This window comes from Rattus norvegicus, chromosome 12 (genome assembly GCF_036323735.1).
Source record: "Rattus norvegicus strain BN/NHsdMcwi chromosome 12, GRCr8, whole genome shotgun sequence".
NCBI classification, from domain to species: domain Eukaryota; kingdom Metazoa; phylum Chordata; class Mammalia; order Rodentia; family Muridae; genus Rattus; species Rattus norvegicus.
The window spans coordinates 26,034,856-26,055,249 of NC_086030.1; the positions used below are offsets into that span (position 1 = coordinate 26,034,856).

The following is a 20,394-nucleotide window of genomic DNA, read 5'->3' on the forward strand; positions in this document are numbered from 1 at the left end:
GGGAAACTGAGGCAAGAAGACTTAAATTTTAAGACTACAGGGTAAGTTAAAAGGAAACTTAGAAAGGCCATGTCTTAAAAACCTAAAAGCTCAAGAAATGTTGGGGGTGATAGACTAGAATCAGCCAGTCTGGGGTTGGGGGCATGGCTCAGCCGATATGTCTGCTTAGTGTGCTTAAAGCCCTTAGTTCGATCCTCTAATATAGGGGTACAAAAGAGGGTATTCCCTTCGTTCAGTGATAGCATGAACAGAAAAAGAAGTCTTAGCCATATCCAGCCCCAGGGTTTTAAGGAGGCCCACTTTGTGCAGGACACTGGGCTTGGTGCTAATTCACCTGAAGATGTGTCCCAACAGTGGACATTGGCTTATCATGCTGGCTAATCAGGAAGACACGCCTAGAAAGAACTATGAAAGGGATGGGGAACTGAGGGGCAGACTTTACTGAGGGACTCTCTAAAGGAAACATTCTGTCCTGCCATTCAGTGTCTCAGCAAGTTACCTGCGCACGTTCCCACCTAAAGTTGGAAGATGCTGTATTAAAAAAAACTTGGCAGGGGCTGGAGAGATGGCTCAGTGGTTAAAGAGTACTGGCTGCTTTTCCAAAGAACCCAGGTTCAATTCCCAGCACCCACATGGCAACTCACAACTATCTGTAACTCCAGTTCCAGGGGATCTGATTCCCTTACACAGACACATGTTTGGGCAAAACACCATTGTATGGGAAATAAGATAAAAGTTAACACAAAATCAGTTGAAACAGGGCATGATAGTCCACACCTTTGATCCTTACAATTGGGAGGCACAAGCTGGCAGATCTCTGTGAGTTTGAAGTCAGCCAGGTCTCCTTGCAGCCAGAGCAGACGTGATACCATGTCTTAAAAATATATATAAATAAACCTGGTTGGAGGGTTGGAGAGATGGCTCAGACACTAAGTACTTGCTGCTCTTTCAGAGGACATTGATTTGATTCCCCAGAGGACATCGTGAGCACCCATATAATGGCTCACAAGTGTCTGTGGCTCCAGTTTCAGGAGAGCCATTGCCCTCTTCTGACCTGTAAGGCACCAGGCACACATGTAGTGCACATAGAAACATACAGGCAAAATACCCAGACACAGGGTTTTTGTCTTAATATACTAAAAGCACATCCTTAGTTTCTTTCCTTCCTACTCGTACTTTCTTCAGAGTAGGGAGTCTGTTGAGGGTACACCATTGGTGGAGGCCTGCTAGAGGCTCACAGCTGGAGTGACAAGACTCCCCACCTTCGCCTACATCCGATAATTGGCTTTCCACCGAAGTTTCATTTCTTTAGTCAGTAAGTTGTTAGCACATGCCAGAAACCATGCTTTCTGCAGAGTAGTAATGGACGATCGGAATCAGATGGAGAAGGGAGAGACAGACCAGCCACCAACTATGTATAATGGAATCTCAGTGCTCAGGAAGCTGAATCAGAACCCTAGGTTCAAGGCCAGTCTGAGTGAGCCACATGACAAATTCAGGACTATCCTGATCTGGTGTTATATAACAGGGCCTGATCTCGAAAATAAAATAGAGCGGGGGGCATAGCTCAGTTAAGAGAGTGCTTCCCTCCAATTTACAAGTCTCTGACCTCTCTTCCTAGCACCACATAATCCAGGCATGGCAGTGCACACTTAGAACCCCAGCACTGGGGAAATGGACGCTGCAGGACTGGAAATTCAAAGTACTCTGGCTAATTTGCAAGTCCGAGGCCAATCTGGGATACTTGAGATCTTAGAGGAATTAATTAAGCATGTGGTAGAGAGAAGGTGATGGCATCTCAACACAGAGTCAGGGTTTGGGGGCGGGAGAGATGCTCCTGCCCAGACAGTGCCCAGACAGGGCAATGACCGCAGCAGGTGATGTGGGCAGGGGTGAGGCCAAGCCCATGCACAGGAACCTCACCACAGCCTTTGCTTGTGTCTCACAGGTCTCGGATCCGCAGAGAACTGTTCATTGAGGAGATTCAAGCCGGAAGCCAGGGCCAGGCCGGTGCCAGCGACTCACCTTCAGCTCGAAGTAGCCGGGCTGCACCCAGCTCTGAAGGCGACAGTTGTGACGGCGTGGAAGCCGCTGACACCGAGGAGCCAGGTGGCAACATAGTGGCCACCAAGTCTCAGGGAGGGCCGGCAGAGGTGACCGCAGCCCCGGCAGACCGGGAAGAAGCGACGCAGCCGGCCGAGAAGGCGAAGGCACAGCCACTATCCTCGGGGACCCCAGGACAAGACGACGGTGAAGACGCAGGCCGGTCTAGGCCACCTCCTGAGGGTCTTGCTGACGCCCCAGCGCCCGTGCCAAACCTCGCCGCACCCGCGGCCGGAGAGGACGCCGCTACCTCAGCCACTGCCCCAGCCATGGCCACTGAGGCCCCTGGGGCGGCCAGGGCCGGCCCTGCCGAGAGGAGTTCTGCGTTGCCAAGCACCAGCGCGCCTGCCAACGCGCCTGCGCGAAGGCCTAGCTCTCTGCAGAGCCTCTTTGGTCTGCCTGAGGCAGCGGGCGCCCGGGACAACCCGGTGCGGAAGAAGAAGGCCGCGAACTTGAACAGCATCATCCACCGCCTGGAGAAGGCTGCCAGCCGGGAGGAGCCCATTGAATGGGAGTTCTGAGGGCGCCGGGCCTCTGGGCCTGACCAGCAGGGCCTCGCCGGGCTAGCCAGGCCTACTTGCGCCTAGCAGGTCCCCCAGGCCTAGTCAGCACTGGCTAGTGGTGGGCTGGGGCAGGCGGGTGCGTGGAGGGCTGTGCTGACCCGAGGCCTGGACGTGTTGCGCACTTACCGCCCTGCGGGCCACAGGGCAAAATCGCCATAGGCCAAGGTGCATATAGAAAACAAAGGAGCATTAAGCCCAATCTATGTTGTGTTTTCAAGGAAGAAAACGGAAATGTGTAGTCAAGCTTTTTTGTACCCTGAAGTGTTTTTTTTTTTTAATTGCCCTAAGTGATTTCCACAGGTTCTGGAATAACTCTTTACAGCTTTTGCCTTGCGCCCTCCTCTTTCGTGTGGGCTTTAAAAAAAAAAAAAATCAAACCCACATATTAAAAGGGGGCTTTTTATCTGCCATCTAATGGCTTCAGAGCGATAATACACTATTATCTTCTTAAACCAGGAAGGGGGGGATTTTTTCAGAAAAATTAAAAAAGAAAGTTTTTGTAGCTGTTCAGTTGCCACTAAGAGATTGCACAGTCAAACCGACTCTAAACACACTAGTTTGGATTCCTAAATATTTTCAAGAAAAGAATCTTCTCGTTTGAAACTTTGAATTAAAATAAAACACATTTACTCCACATATTTTTTAACAAAAAAAAGAAAAAAAAAGAAAAGTCACATCAGGAAAAATATCTGATTTTGTGGTAGCTGACGTAGTGTTTTCTTGTACGTAACTAGAATCCTGACATGTAGTGCACATTGATCCATAGCTTTAACTGACTCTGGGCTTTTGCTGGCCAGAGTTTGTTTAATACACTCCATTCTAGGCCAAATCAGGACAAAAAGAAAGATCCGAATCTAGGTATTTTATAATCTGCTTTTTAACCTCTAACCGCAGAGCACGCTGATCAGACCTCATATCTCGGAGGTTTAGGAGACAAGTTAGAACTGTAGCATGTACCGGTTCATTTTGTTTTATTTATGGTGTCTACGTCTGTGTTGGCACATCTGCGCATGTGCAAGCGTCGAAAGGAAGGAAATGTAGGCCGGCAAGGTCACAGCAGTTAGTCCCTCACGTGCAGGCAACAGTCTGCTCATCTTTCCTTGGCACAGAAGGCACCTCACCTCACGCCACTCTCCAGGGCACCTAACAGACTGAGCCCCCCAGGGGAAGATGCTCCCTGGGCTTGGGCAGGGCTGGCGCAGCCATGCGCGCACACACTCTTCCTCTCTCTTCTCATCCCCTTCCCACCACAAGCACTGATAACCCTATCTACTCGTGGGAAGCTTCCTTCCCTGCAGAAGAGAGAACGCTCTATCCCCATCCCTGTAGAGCTGGCCCAAACTCACCAAAATGGTGATGCTCTTCAATTCCAGACCGGACCATTGGCCCTTCATTCATTTCTCCTCTCACAAGGTTTTTTTTATGCACAGTTTAGGGCAATCTAAGTACAAATCAAAAGTCTAACTTGTCTCTTGATTCCTCCCGTTGTCTTTGTGTATATGCGTGAGTATAGAGGTGGATGAAAGTGTGCGTGCGTGTGCGTGTGCAGTTTTATACGTCTGTGTATTTTCTTAAGTACCTGTGCACACAGAGTGCACTACTGCCACCTTTTTCAATAAGCTGGTTTATCAGTCATGGCTTCTACAGGTTTTGCTAATTTAGACTCCTTATTGCCATATCTTTAAACTAACAATAGATGATTTCGGTATATATCTATATTTTTTTTTGCTTATTTATAGGTGCTGTATTTTATTATCTGATTGTTAGGAAGGGATGAAAGGGGCAAATATTCTTTAGAGGGATAGACTGCCGGCAGTATTGGGTATAATTTACAAGATGTAGCTGTCATACTGTATATTACTGATTGAAAACTTTTTGACCGTATTGTGTATCATTGAAACTTTTGTCTTAGGTCAACATCTTTGGATGACATTTTAATGGTGCATTCATTATTTCTTAAGTTTAATTAATTAATAGTACTTTTTTTTATTTGGGAGGGTGGGAGGGAGTTCTAATTTTAAAGGCATCTCCCGCTAGTACACCTCAGCGTGCTTGTTATTTTTTAGCTTGTAGGCTTTGACTGTCAGACGTGAACCCCATTTCTTGCATGATGTTTGGAGCTTATGTATTTTCATTCACAGTCTTTCAACCTGCAGCTGCAAGCCCTTAGTTGGAGCTTTCACAACTGTAAGAGTCGCGACACTAAAGACAATGCCTTTCATGAATGAGAAGTTCCCAGGAGGCTCTAGGAGGCTGGGAGGCAGGCCCCTGCTCTGTCCTTGGATGGTTGTATCACTTCTGAGCTTGAGATGAGAGTTCACAGTGGAGGAACAGGAGGGAAAACAGGCCCACCTGGCTCTGTGCTGAGTGAGGAAGAGCCCTGCACACCAGGGGCATTAGGGACATGGAGGAGCAGGGTCACTCCACAGAAACCTCAAGGGAGCCTGTCGTCGTGGGTGATGGATCTTAAATTCCTAACTCTCACTAGAGTGAGAAGCAGAGTTAACAGGACCGAGGAGGGTAGTGTGTAAGTTTTAAAGGCATGTCTGTTACTTAACAAATCTGAGGAAATGGAAGTCGAGGGTTTTTTTCCATCCTGGCAGCCACAAGGTAGCAGTGTAAGACAGCCTTTGACTCTTCCAAGCAAGTTGGTCATTTTCGTTCCTTTAATTTTTGAACTAGGTTCTTGTCGATGTCCATCCCGTCTCCTGTGCCAGACTCCATCTGGGTGCTTGTTACAGTCACTTGGTTAGGTTTTTGCTTGAGTTCTGTATTTGTATTTTCTTATTTATTATTATTGTTATTATTATTATTATTTTAATTGAGATCCCAACTTGATGGTGTTTGGGGTTAAGCTAGCACTGTCTGCAGTTTTGCTAAGAGTTGCCAGTAGACAGCACAGAGACCTGGGGTTCCATCTCCCTCCTCAAGTCCTCCCTCCCTTCCCAGTGTGAGTCCAAGGGTTCATCTTTCATCTTGAAAAGCAATATTCAAGTGCCTTGAACAGCGCTCCCTCGTGTGGTGACCTTCCGCTGGCTGGAGACCCAAACAGTAGCTCCCACAAGCAGCCACCTATCCTCTTCATACTCTCAGCTTAAAAAGCTGAATTGTACTCCTCCCCCAGAGGGAAAAAATGATTCCACATAAAACACTAACACTTCATCACAGGCCACTGTTCCATTTCAAATGCTGTTTTCTTAATTGGAGGCAGTAATCCTAACTAGGTCTCACGCCATTGCCCAGTTGGCTAAGTGGGAGCCCACCATGAAATCGATGCTCACATCAACCCCCTTGACACCTCTTGCTTCATGCCAAGTCCCCTTACGGCCTCTGAAGTGGCAGGAATATGGGTTCTTAGACGCCCGCCCACTCACTTCCACTCTGACCTGGCTCCCATTCACCATCTCCTCGAAACATTAGTCAGTTGAGATGTCTGACCACTGTATATTAGGCTTCTCTCTTAAAAAAATAAAATTTAAAAATGCAGGCACATAGCTGAAGTTCATATCTTCCTAGCTAGCCACCTTGAAAGTGCTTATGACTGTATCCCGGCTTTGAATCAGGGCAGACTCCAGGGGCTGTAGTGCTAGGTATTCAGCCACACTGAAAATGAGGCCGGAAGATAGCTGTCAACCTTCGAGGACAGATGCTTCTGCTCAGTGTCTGTCTCTTTGGTAAGCTTCCCTCTGATGGGCATCTCTCTTCTTGTTTAAAGTCAGATCTGGTAGATGGCCCAGAACATAGCAGGGCTGTGAGCTGAGTGACTCTGAATGCTTGTGGCCAATAGAGTCCCTGACCGTTGCCACGCCATAGACCTACATAGCCCATCTGCCTCTACAGCCAGGGCCAAATTCAACTGTGGAGCCTATGAGGAAGCTTAGCAGGAAGCAGCTTGTATCCAATGCAAAAGGGGTGCACTCTTGGCATCAACTAAGCACCCCAAGGTTGTGTAGCTGTGAAAGCCCCAGAGGTGGGGAGTCAGAGTACAGATAACCAGCATCAGAGATGCCCTCCCTTGCCATAGCAAGACTTTGTCTCTTCGGAGCTGCAGGCTCTTGAACAGCAAGGCTCAGTGGATTCTAGGCACCTTGGAATGGTTTGGTTCCTGTCACATGCTCCTGCTTTCCACCTGCTGCCCTGGACTGCAGTCATTCCAGTCAGACCCCTGAGGCTGTGAGCCATCCTTGCAGAGGTCAGGGAGCACATGGATGCAGTGGAAGGCTCTTGGCTGTGTTCCTCCTGTCCTTCAATGTCTCCCCTTTCTGTCTCTTCTACCTCACCACTTGATGTCACTCAGAGTTGTGAAGCAAGTGGCCTGGGGGAGGGGGGTGCTTAAGAGGCTGCAAGTTTGATAGCTCATCTCGATTGGCAGGTGTGCTTTCTGCCTCCTTCAGTGAGCACATCCTCAAGTGCTGTCTGGAGTCTGCTAAGCACAGGGATTTTCCTCTTGGCTTCCAGCTGTTCTTGAAATTCCGGCAGTTGTTGGGTCTGTAGGCAGGAGTGGTCTCCAACCTCAGAAATTCTTGTCTTTTGCTCGGCCTTCCCACACAGCTGTCAGACTCCATCACAGCCATTTCTTCAGCCCTGGGTTATCCCCAAACAATATGAGCACACTTCCCCAGGAACTGTGGCTGTCCGTGTCTCTAGACCTTACCATGAGCTCTGCTTTACAAACAGCTGTCTCCAGGACAGAAAGGGTCAGACAGTTTTCTACCCCACCATGCATTTGTGATCCCAAAAGAACATGCCAGTTTCTGTTCCCTGTGGGAGGAAAGCAGCTCCCAAGACAGCCGGTGGACCTGGGTCATACCTGCTCTGATGACCAGAGCGTGTACCTGTAGGCATAGGGAACTATGTTTTATTTTGTTGTTCCCATCATGAATGTTAAATTCACCAGACGCAGCTGCTGCTGCAGTTTCTCTGGGACTTAACTGAATCAGGAGAAGGCTTTATGGCCACTTTGGCCCAGGAGGCCTGAGACTCTAAGTGACTTGGTTCCATCTCCCAGAGGTGCTACCCACCAGTCTGACCAGTAAACTTGCATGCTAAGAGAATGGGCTGATGAGAAATTTTCATTCTTGTCACTTCTGCCAGTGCTTTTCAGATGGAAACTACCAGGAAAGTCAGAGTAGGGACAAGCTTCTCAGTAAAGGATACAGTTCCAGCCAGTGGAAGAGACAGTTTAGGAACAGCAAAGGAAAAGCCAGGATTCCCCGTGTACCACTTGAGGACCTGCTTCTTCACCAAACCCCATCCCACTCCTGTGCCCCCCACTACTCCTCTCCTGCCCCCTTCCCTCCAAAGAGTCCACAGCCACATCTTCAGTGGCATATCGAGTTTTCATTTTTGGACAAAGTGACATTTAGCTTTAACAAGACATTTCCAAAGCTCCTGGTCTCCTTTGAAATGCTGACTTTAAAAGTTCAGCATTGTTGCCAAGGATGCGGGGGAGGGGCTAATGAAAGAAAGACTTAGATTATGCATGAATGTGCACGCCCCGTCCCTCAGTTATTCAAATTTCAAATGCCTTTGAGTTGCTTTTCATAGATGGGTTTAGTTTGCTCATGTTAAGTAGTCTGTTACTGTAATTTTTGTAGTATTCTGGCTTTAATTTCTACCACAAATATGCTATGTACTAAGCTTTCTGTGATCAGAAAGGAAAGGTGCCTTAAATCCCAATACCACGCCTCTATCCCTATGGAAAATATATCAGAAGCACAGTGCCAGGAAGCATTGGGACTTCCGTTGGCAAAATAGGACACCATTCAGCAAGACACATCCAAGTGGCACGGGGCTGCTTTTGTTTGCTAATTCCTTTTTTTTCTCCCAACCTATAATTATCTTTTGTTTGTTGTTTATTTTATTTTTTTTTATAGTTCGCTTTAAACAGGAAGCACTTAATAGATGGCTCTGTGTCAAAGCTCTGTGCAATGGAAATCATGTTGCTTTTGTTTGGGGGGTTTGTTTTGTTTTTCTTTTCTTGTTTTAAAAAGATAGCGTTATTGCACACCAAATGAACTCCTAAGTAAGCTTTAGAACCAGGATCGATTCAGGTCGTGGATGGGTATGTTCACTGTAGTTCTGTGTGTTCATGAACCGACGGGCAAGCTGGCCTCCCTTGGCCACTGAGGCTCAGCCCTGAGCCCTGGGTCATGGCTGCCTGGGTCCCAACGGGGAACCTTCCCGGATGTCTGACCCCACAGTCGACCCTTGAAGCACTTAACCCTCTCTTTGTGGAGATAGACCGACTGCTACTGATCTGTCAGCGTACTCGAGGGTGATTATAAAAGGATGTTTCTTTAAGAAAGAAAAGATATTTCTATCCTCTTCTAATTTATTATTAGGTTAATCATTTAAGTACTTATCAGGAGTGTGTTGTCATTTTGTGTTGTTGTTGCCAATGCTTTTGCTGTCACTCCAGTGGTTAACTGTCCCTTGCTCCCCACCTCTCTCCTCCCCATCCCAGAGTCCAAAGAGGTCTGGGCCCAGCAGTGGGAGACATGAGGGACAGAAGGGAGTCCTCCAGCACAATCAGACACCTGTCTCCCTAGTACCACTCAAAACCTGGCGGTCTCTACATATCTTAACTGTTCAATCGAGAGAGTTGACAAACAAAGCTACCCACGTCAGGCAGCACTGGGGGGAGGCTTGCTCCCAGAGGCGCTGCAATGCAGTGAGAAAAACAGAAAAGCCAAGTTCAAGTTCCCCCAAAGCCTCCTAGAGCCTCTGTTAAAACTTCTGGGTTCATGAATGTTTGACGAGCCTGGATCAGAAGAGAGGCAGGCAGTCAGGCCGTCACCCTGAACTGGAAGGTGGTTTCTCAGTGGTCCCCACAGGTGACCACGGCATTGATTTTCACTGTCAGTTGTCTTTCCTTGCATTCAAAGTTAGCCAAAAGCATCTTTTGAGGCAACAGGTATTTCCTAGCACTGGAGGTGGCTAGAGGGCCCTCACCTGGAGCCTGGGTTGAGAGAAACCTCCATCCTCCCATATCAGGAGAAGTGGAGAAAGGACTTTCCATGGCTGGAAATTCCGCCAGCAACAAGCCCCCGTTGCTTGCTCAGTGGAGGGTAGGGGATGTGAGACTGACCTCTACCTGGGTGGGGGGGGGCAAACTTAAAAAAGAGGCTCACCCCAGGGACAGGTGAAGGGCCTGCTCACTGCTAGGCAGGGCAGGATACCTGCTTCTACCCTAACGGTCCACTGAGCCCAAATCCAAATTTCTTTCTGTATCTTATCTTTCCCATTCTTTGAAATCTGGGGGGCAGGTCCTACTCATCTCTTTGGGGGTAAAATATCTCCCATAAAATTGCCCCAATCCCCCCAAGGGTTTTTATTTTTCTTAGTCTATGCATTTCTCTCTCTGAATCTCTCTAATTCTCTCCTCCCACCCCAAACACACAAAATAGACATCTCATGTCCCACCCTCTGAGACCACCCCTGCCTCAGAAAAATGCCGGACATTTTGAAGACATGAGAATGCATTTAAAAAAAAAAAAAAAAGCCTTCAAGCATTTTGAAAATAGCTTGTCATAAGCTGACAGTGGGGAGGAATCAGCTCCATGATTTTCCTGAGTCCCTTCCCATAGGACAAGAGACCTAGCTCTTTGCGTTTGTGCAATAACTACTTGCTAGGAGAGCGGGTAGCACCACCCTCCTCTAGACTACTAACACAGCACAAGACACACGTCAGCCCTTCCTAAGCCCCTCCCCCATCATGTGTTACATTTTAGCAGTATTTACTTTTTTTTTCTGTCAGGCACTAAGTCTTAGGTGTTTATAGAGCTTGTGTGTTAATACAATCACGGATCTTATCATTTTATTTTAATCCTCACCAAGACCCAATTGACCAAAAAGAAGCAAGAGGAAGAAAAAGAAATTGTAAAAGATGTCTCTCTCCTTTTTTTTTTTTTTTTTTTTTGTACAAGTAGCTTTGAGAAGCCTTGTGTTGCTGTGACCATCTCCTATCACAGTCTTGATTTTCTTGTGATTTGTTTTTGGCATTTAAGAGTTGGTCCCGGCTGGCGTGGGGGTGGGGGTGGGGGAGGCACCCGTCGGCCCCTCAGCGCCGTCCCTTGTCTTTGGTTAGCCATACGAAATGTTTGTTCTCTGCACTGTCCCACGGTCCCTATTATGATACGGAGAAGCAATATCACCGAAGCTCACACCATGTATTATTCCTCACTAGCACCCTAGGTGTGATCATTGAAGTAAATATCTTTTATACAAACACAAGCACGTGTGGGCTGTTTTTATTGAAGCTTTCTCTCCCCTGAGGAGCAACTGCCGCCTCTTAGACGCAGGCCCAACGGGCACCTCAATCACTTCACTCCCTGCGCACCCTGTTGGCACATGGCTCCTAGGCAACGCTGGGAGAAGCCTGGGATGTAGCGGATTTGGGTGCTGGCAGGTTCCTGTACCCAGTGAGAGGACCCAAAACGCCTGCCTGCTTGCTTGAGTCCCTCTCTACCCCTGTATTCTTTGAAACAAGCACATGCCTGGGTATCTGCCTCCTTGTCTGTCACTATGAAGGGGCATCCTGACCTGTCTTGCAGGCCTGTTATGTGGGCCATCAGTCTCTACCGAGGCTGTGTGTCCCTCACCTCAGGATACTGACAAGGGTGACAAGAACAAAGATACAATTGTCACCCCCAGGAGCCGGAGTTTTGTTATCTCTGGGGATCTCAACTCAAGTAGAACCAGTTTGGTGGCCCGACAGAAAGGAAGTCAGGATAAGACAGTGCGAGCAGAGCTGGTATTTATTAAAAAACTTTTTTAAATTCCATGTGTATTCGGGTACATGGGCATCATCTGTGGGAGTGTGGGAGTCATTTCTCTCCTTCTGTGGATTGAACTTTGGTTCTCAGGCTTTGTGGCAAGCACCTTTACCCAAGGAGCCATCTTGCTGGCCCCAACATTGTCCATTCAACTTTAAGCCAAAGGTTAAGAGAAGAAAAAAGATGCTTGAGAAAGCATGGAGTGGGCTTCTTTGAAGAACGTCACTCTTCCTGGGTTCATAAGTGTCATCTGTGGGAAGTTGGTAGGCGTTAAAGTTATCATTCAGGGATTACCAAGGAGTTTGATGACATCACAGGGTGTTTCCTGAGGGGGACTTAATGGGGTAAACTCTGCAGGAAGGTGTGATATCTTTAGCAGTCTCATCTGGAAAAGCCTTACCCAAGGCCATATAATATACATTCAGGCTTAGTAAGCCTGGGATTTTAACACAAAATGGTTATATACAAAAGGAATGTCTTCACGCTGGAAACCTTCAAAGCAAATGTTAATAGTATTGGATTCTTTCTTTTTTTAAAGATTTCTTTATGCTCTGCGTCTGGTCTGCCTACACACACATCTGTGTACCATCCAGTTCTGCAAGCTTTTCCCTCCTCCTATGAGGAGCCCCGAAGCTTCATTCAGACACACAAGGGACATAGTTGTCACTATCTTTGTCTCCAAACACCATCCCCCTCCCATTGGAAAATTATCAGGAAACCACCAGAGCCTCGCAAGGTGGTACTGGATACATTTAGGGCTAGCTCGCCAACTCAAGCCACTTACCTGGGTTTAGGGCTGCCCTCCCCCACCCCCTTAAAATAATATATTTTGGGGTTGGAGATTTAGCTCAGTGGTAGAGTGCTTGCCTAGCAAGCACAAGGCCCTGGGTTCGGTCCTTAGCTCCGGGAAAAAAAAAATTATATGTTTTATGTGTATGGGTGTTTTGCCCATGTGTGTATCTCTGTACCACTTGTATGTCTGGTGCCCAAGGAGGCCAGCAGAGTGTATCAGATCTAGAACTTGATTCACTAATCAATATTTGTGAGCTACCATGTGTGTGTTGCAAACTGAACTCATGTACTCTCAAAAAGTGCTCTTAACTGCTAAGCCATCTCTCTAGCCCCAACCTCCCTGTTTCTAAAGGTATCTTAACCAAAGTAATGGTGGCAGCCCATGCCTGTAATCCCACATTTGCAAGGCTAGGTCAGGAAGGTCAAGAGTGTAAAGTCACCGTTAGCTATGCAGTACAAGACCATATATGTAAGATTCCGTCTCAGAACAGACATACCTATTAACCAAATTGAATTATATAAGAAACACCTCCCCCTACCCCCCAGAAAGCTTCCCCAAGTGTATTAAAGTAATCTCTTATTGGCCTGGAGCTAACCTGGCTGCCTGGGGAGCCTCACGGATCTGTCTGTGTCTGTCTCACCAGCCCTGGGATTACAAACCCACCACTGTAACTGGCTTTTTTCTTTTTTAGATTTTATTGTTATTATTGTTCTGTGTATATGGGTTTTACCTTTTTCTGCATACCATGTGCATGCCAGGTGCACAAGCGGGGGCAGAAGAGGGCATTGGAACTGGTGTTACAGATGGTTGTTGGTCACCATGTGAGTGCTGGGAATTGAACCTGAGTCCTCTAGAGCAGCCAGGGCTGTTAACCACTGAGCCATCTCTCCAGCCTCATAGCTGGCTTTAAAAAAAATAATGTGGGTTTTGGGGATGGTAAGCACTTTACCAACTGAGTTTATACCACCGTTTGTTTGTATGTTTGTTTGTTTGTTCGAAGGCAGGTGCCCCTTAGGTGAGGATGGCCTCGAACAATTGATTCTCCTGCCTACACTTCCCAAGTGCTAGGATTCTTGTCTCCTGGCATGTGCTGTGATACCCAACTTTGCATATGTTTTTGTAGAGCTGTTTTATAAACTGCCAACTTGGGAGGCAAAAGCGGATAGAAAGGTTCCAGGCTGCCGCGGGGAGACTCACCCACTGTAGGCACATTGCCAACCCTCCAGGAATAGGTCTTACTGCCTTCCCTAAGGATAACTGGGTCTGAATCAAATTAGAGGACTTAATGCAGTGGTTCTCAGGCCCTCTGGAGGTCACATATCAGATACCCTGCATATCAGATACTTACATCATACTCACAACAGTAGAAATATTACAGTTATGAAGTGACAATAATATAATGTTATGGTTGGGGGTCACCAGGACATGAGGAACTGTATTAAAGGGTCACAGCATTAGGAAGGTTAAGAACCATTAAGGCTTAATATGATTCTCTGAGAAAGTACAGTTACAGATAGATGTACAGGGTGGGACTGTGAGATGGGGCAGTATATTGGAACAAGAGAGCTATCTGTATGCATTCTGTCCACTGCATTTGGCAGAACATCTCAGGGGCTGGCCAGCACTAGTAAGAGAACTAAACCCACTGGAGCCATGGTTCATAATGGTTCCCAGAAGGTGGCAGAGAGCTGGGTCTGGCCTTACTAAGCCATTCCAGGAGCTTGTAGGGCCAGAAATGGCTACAGGTGTGGCTCAGAAGCAGAGCACTTCCCCAGGATTCCTCAGTGAGGGTCTGGGGCGTGGCTCAGTGGTAGAGCCCCTGCCCAGAATCCCCCAGTGAGGGGCTGGGGGCGTGGCTCAGTGGTAGAGCCCCTGCCCAGAATCCCCCAGTGAGGGGCTGGAGGCGTGGCTCAGTGGTAGAGCCCCTGCCTAGAATCCCCCAGTGAGGGGCTGGGGGCGTGGCTCAGTGGTAGAGCCCCTGCCTAGAATCCCCCAGTGAGGGGCTGGGGGCGTGGCTCAGTGGTAGAGCCCCTGCCTAGAATCCCCAGTGAGGGACTGGGGACGTGGCTTAGTGTTTGAGTGCTTGTTTAGCATATGTGAGGCCTTGCATTCAATTCCCAGAACTACCAACCTAGAATAGAAGACAGCAATGACTAAGGCTTAGTCTAAGCCACTGCTAGATAGCTACAAAGAGCTGGCCAGGACACAGGGCCAAGAAGCAGAGGTTGGTACTGGAGAAAGCAGATCCCAGGAGGAGGGAAAAGCAAGTTTAAGTTCAGACCCTCTTAGACTGAGACACATATTAAATACCAAACCGGATTAGTTTGAGAGGCCTGGTGGTGCACACCTATCGACACAGCATTAAGGAGGTTGAGGTTAGAAGCCTGCTATGAGTTTGAGAGCAGCTTGGGCTCCATAGTGAGACCCTGTCTCAGAGAGAGAGAGAGGCAGATGAACGGACAAGTAAGCTATACAGCAGAGAGTCCCAGGCATATAGATAAGGTCTATGATAGCGCTGATAAGAATGAAGGGGTGTGTGAGACCCTTTGCCCAAGCAGCACTCCAAACTTAGCAGAGAGAAACAGCAACCTGGCCACCTGAGGAGCGGGCAGGGTTAAGTACCTGGTGCTCACTGCTGATGCAAGATGCTGAAGCAGCTTAGCAAATGCATAGCTGAGGAATGGTCTGGACGAATCCAGTTAAAGTAGCAGACAGCAAAGTCCGACTGATGGTCTTGAGATAGGCATTGGAGAATAGACAGGTTCTTCAGTGGGACCAGGAGAAGCAATTTGTTAAGGACACCTTTGGCACACTGGGGCATTTGCAGGCAAAACAACTCAGTAGGCATCCCTCAGTGTTCATGAGGCCTTGTAAAGGCGGCACAGTGTGCACTGATTAACTAGCCCCCAATCCCTACCTAGCCTGTAGGAAGCTCATATAACACAGCGGGGTCCCTTGCCATCGGAACAGCCATGACAGAACACTCTGTGCTTCTCTGACTCCTACTGTGATAAAGTTCTTGCCCCTGACCTGTCTGCAGCCTCCTGTGATCCTATTCCCCATTTATTAGTTTTTTGTGGCTAGAGATGGAGTTATGAGCTTGTGCGTGCTAGGGAAGTCTCATCCCTAGCCCCTCACAAGTGTCCTGTGGCTGAACTACAACTCCAGCTCCCTGTCGCTGGGGTATTCTAGGTCACAGGCTCTACCACTGAGCCACATCCCAGATCCCCAATGGATTGGGGGTTGGGAGAAAGATTCTAGGCAAACACTGGGCCATGCTACCAGACCCTGACTGCTCAAGCCATGCTATATCCTTAGCCCCTGTTTTATTTGAGGCAGGGACTCACTGTGTAGCCCAGACCAGCCAGGAACTCACAAGCCTGCTATACTGGGATTACAAGTATGAAATACCACACTCAACCCTCACGCCTAGGCTGTATAACAGTCTGGCCCACTCCTTAGACCCAGCCTTGATAGTAGTCTTCTTTCGTTACCTCTGTGAGATGCGCTTCCTTAGGAAGCCCTTCTAGATTCTTCCAGAATGAGGCTCCACAGACCCTTGTGGGGAGGTGAGGAAGTCTTAGCCTCTTGAACCCGGCACTCACACAGCCCCAGCACACACACAGCCTGCTCCTTGCTTCCCAGTGCCCTCTTTCTCACGCATGCTCCCCACCATTGGGCACCAACTCTCTCTGATCACTGCCGATGTGCAAAGCCCTTCCTCCACGTTCTGTCCAGTCTGGGCTTTCCCTGTGTGAACTAAACCATACCCTTGCCAACAGATCTCCAGCCCTCAGCACAAGACCCTGTGCCCTCTCCTTATTCATGGGCTCTCCCCCTACCACTGAGCCCTGAACATACTCCCTCCAAGGGTTCACAGCTCCACTACCATTACTCAGAGTCTTTGCCTTCAGCCATTCCTAGGCTAGGGTCTCTCTAGCCTCCATGTGCAATCTCAGGTCCCCAGATACAAGTACTCCCTAGCCATTCACAGATGCTTCACCAAGAGCCACACCAAGCTGCTGCCCACCCCGTCCCCATTTGAGGGTTCCAGGCCTAGGTCCATACTTTCTCTCCTGAGTTCAAACATCTCCTCCTACTGTCACCCTGAAGTTGACCTGCCCAAGTCAGAGAGTTTGCCCAAGGTCATGAACTCCCTAGAGAGCAGGCCTGGAGTTCAAGCTCAGTTCTGGAACATTCTAGATCAGGACCTTCCCTTACCACCACATAGCCATATAGAGACATGACCAAAACATGCTGGTATGCATGCCCCTGCCACCATCTGACAGGGCAACCTCAGCCATCATTGCTACAACAAAAACCAGACAAAGGGAACTTAAGAGAGGAGACATTTATTTGGGCTCGGAGTCTAAAGGTACGGTCCTTTCTAGCAGGAGAGACATGGTGCAGAGAGAGAGGAAGGCTGGGGTTCAGCCTTTTTATGCAGTGTGAGACACCAATCCATAAGATGGTGCTGCCCACATCCAGGGTGGGTCTTCCCTCTTCAGTCAACACGGTCTAGAAACTTCTCATAGATGCACCAGGGAGTTTTCTCCTAGACAAGTAGAGACCCCGTCAAGTTCGGTGTGCGTTATTCATCATCACGGGTGTTAGGCTTCTCCCCGTGTGGAGTGACAGGTTGCAACACAGAATGCCCTCGTCCCTGTCCCTTCAGCCTCCCGCCACGAGCTCCCTGCCCTGCTCTGCCAGCCTCCTCACTGTGCCCTAGGTCAGCAGCACATCCGAACTGACCACCCCTCAAAGCCATGTCTTCAGGGACAACCCTAACCAAGAGCCCGTCACTGCTGGCTGCCACACTATCAGGGAACATTTTCAGCCACAGTGGTAAGATCTCAGGTCAGCTCAACACATCGTTCTGTGGGGAGCAGGCCCTGCCTCCAGCTGGCCTGGGCCAGCCTAAGGCCTGAGTGTCTGCTCTCGGGTGCTTCACACATGGGTAGATGTCTCTGGTATTCGTAAGGACCTTCCTTCTTCCCACTCCCAGCCACCCACTCGGACACCTCCCCTTCTGTGTCCTTGGGCACCTCTGGGAGCTTCCGGTCGTTCCCATGATGAAATGGCCACAGACTGGTGACAAATTAAACAAGTGGGTCAAAGAATTTGACCCAAGCCCCAGGCAATGGTATAGCAGGGTTCCCTGGGTCCCTGGTAAGTCCCTGTGATGATTTGCACCCTTTGAGGGACCCACGGTCATTCAGGATGGATTCAGGATGGCTTCCCCTCAGCCCTGTCCCTCTAGCCCAGGGCACAGGTCCTTTACTATGGGGCCATTCGTGGGTCTTATGGGACTAGTTGGTGGATATTCAGAAACTGAACCAGTCCCTCCCTTCCACCTGTCTTGCCGTCTGTAAATGATACCCACAGCCCTGTTGGCTTTCTGTGGCTGTCTTCTCCCTTTGTCTCAATGCTTCTGTCTGTCTGCGCTCCTGAATTTGCCCTGTACAGTGAGGAGGTAGATTCTACACCTGCATACTGCCACCAATACCAGCTCACCTCGTAGCCCAATCGAATGACAGCCATTCAGAGTCTGAGCAGTGGGGGTGTGTGGGAACAGGCCGAGAGTGTCCTGTAAAGCCTGTGCCGTCTCTCTCCAACGACCAGACCATCGAGGTGCAGAAAGGGATGCGTATCGAGATGACAGTGGGCATCCCTCAGCCCAGGCCCAGGGCCCAGCCATCATGCTCTGACACTTCTGCTTGCCAGACTGTCGGTTTGGCAGAGGTGCACTAAGGCTAGCCAGAACTTGAACGGTTTCCTGTCAGGGCTCACAGGAGCCTTGGGACTTCTGAGGCCACACTGCCCCCTGGTGGCCATAGGCGGGACCTAGAGTGACGTTTCTTGTCGGGCTTTGTTTCATTTCTTTATGTATTTGTTTAATGTGTTTAAGTGTTTTACCTCCATGTATGCATGTGCACCACACTTGTGCCTGATGCCTGCAGAAGTCAGATAAGGGTATGGGATCCCCGGAACTGGAGTTACAGATGCCACCATGTGGATGCTAGGAAACGAACCTAGGCCATCTGCAAGAGCTCTAAAGACAGCCCATCTCTCCACACACTACTGTAGCAGGTTTTATAAATAAAAGACAGGAAAAGTGATGCACCTGCCAAAAGTTGAGGTACAGGGAACACTCAGTGGTAGAGCCCCTGCCTAGAATCCCCCAGGGAGGGGCTGGGGGCGTGGCTCAGCAGCCGAGTTTTTCCAGCATGTTAAATGTTCAAGACCTTGGGTTCTACTTGTGGCATCAGGAGGGGAGGGAGTTTTGCTTTCTTACTAAAACCCCTGCTCTTGGTTAGGAGAAAGACTAGGGTTCCAGGTCAGGAGACATGGGTGGTCACCCCACTACCACCGCCACCTCTATCTCCACCATTGCACCTGATGTTAATGCAGTGGAGACATATCTGTGGGCAGTTCCCAGGTTGGAACAGTTCCCTGCCTGCCCTCTACCTCTGAGTGTCCCGGGGCACCAGCCTGTGGGGCTGTGCAGGGGTAGAGGAGGCAGACAGAGCTCTCAGGCGTTCGTGCTTTCAAACTTCGGTTTGTCTGCAAGTTACCTAGGATCCCTGTGTCCTTGGACTCATCTAACAGCCTTGTCTTCCTTTCACCACAGGGCGCTGTGCGGAGCTGCAGATCCATCTCACTGAGGCCACAGCCAAGGCCGTTGAGCAGAAGGAGCTGATCGCTCGCTTGGAGCAGGACCTCAGCACCATCCAGTCCATCCAACGCCCTGATGCTGAGGTGAGCCTCTGTCTGCCCTGCTCACCCCAGTGTGTGTCCCCAAAGCCAGAAATACTCACCTCCCAAGTCCACAGCCATCTCCCTGGCCTCCTCACAGGGGTCTTACTGCCCCATGCACGACACCTTTTTTCTAGCCCCACAGCAGATGGCACATGGTTTGCTCCAACTAGTAGCACCCTGAGGCCTAGTGCTAGCCTGTGTCCAAGCACTTAAAGTTCTAGTCAGAGGCTAGGTCACATGGGCCCAACTGCATAGCTGATCGGCCCACGTCCTGCAAACACGGGTGCCTAAAGGGGCCACTTGTCATTTTGATTTTTGAGGGTTTTTTAAATGTATATAGATATTGCCTACATGTATGTCTACACCACAGGCATGCAGTGCCCGCAGAGTCCAGAAGATTCGTCAGATCCCCCTGGAACTAGAGCTTGGGACAGTTGTGTGCTATCTGTGTGTGGGTGCTGGGAATCAAATCTGGGGCCTCTGGAAGGGTAGCCCCTTAACGTCTTAGCCTTCTCTTCAGACCTCCTCATTTTAATTTTTATTAAATGTATTCATTCATTCATTCATCCATTCATTCATACATGCGTGAGAGAAAGAAAGACAGAGACAGAGTAACCTATCGGGAGGCCAGAGGACAGTTTGCAGGAGCTCTCACCTTCCCCCAGGTGGCTCTACAGGTTGACCTCACCCTTGGCCTTACCTGCTGAGCCACCTTGCCTGCCTGCCACCTGCCGTGTGAGGAATGAGGAGTTGTGCTGGAGAGGGCAGCTGGAAGACCCTAGGTCACAGTAGTAAGGCCACACACCAGGGCACAGTCTGTGCAGGGGGGAGCTAGGCTACCAGAGTGGCTGCAGGCCTGCCCACACCCAGGGTCTGATAGAGGCCTTTCTGCAACCAGGCACTCTGACTCACGTGCTCCAGGTCCCACCCTTGAAAATTCCCACAATGTGGCAAATAAGTCTCATCTTCTCCTTCTTACCCTACAGGGAGCTTCCGAGCAAGGCCTAGAGAAGATTCCAGAGCCCATCAAGGAGGCCACAGCTCTGTTTTATGGTGAGGAAGGACTGGCCAAAGAACATGCACCCAAGGTGTTAGGGGCCAGGGGGAGCACCCGGAGCCTGTTAAGAACTCAGATTCCCAATGTTTATATTCTCCCTCCAAGAAAGAAGGGGCCTGTCTGTCCCAGCAATGTAGCCACTGTCCCCATGGCTCGCCAGTGACCTCAGGAAAGAAATACAGCAGGACAGCTCCCAGCATCAGAGGGAGAGCCACCTTCTGCAGTGTCCAGGCCAGAACCCAAGGTCCTGGCCAGCCAGGGTGACGTGGGCTGCTCGTGGCTCCCCAGTGGCCTCAGTGCACCCATGCTTCTCTGGCCTTCCACCCTCCTCACTGTCACCAT

At 49.3% G+C, this 20,394-nt stretch overlaps 1 protein-coding gene across 28 annotated transcripts in view; it reads left to right on the forward strand.

The window, feature by feature from the left end:
* The window catches only part of Cux1 (cut-like homeobox 1), a 334,105-nt gene that overhangs the window by 306,463 nt on the left and 7,248 nt on the right, over positions 1-20,394 (forward strand). For 20 of the 28 annotated variants that reach the window (XM_063270998.1, XM_063270996.1, XM_063271001.1 and 17 more), the window contains one exon: positions 1,949-10,901. In XM_063270998.1, coding sequence (XP_063127068.1) covers positions 1,949-2,624 — 676 coding nt within the window. In that variant the 3' untranslated portion in view covers positions 2,625-10,901. Of the gene's footprint in view, positions 1-1,948; positions 10,902-18,867; positions 18,996-19,981; positions 20,049-20,394 lie in introns of those variants that run through there. The other 8 variants (XR_010056362.1, XM_063271011.1, XM_063271010.1 and 5 more) reach the window with 1 other exon arrangement.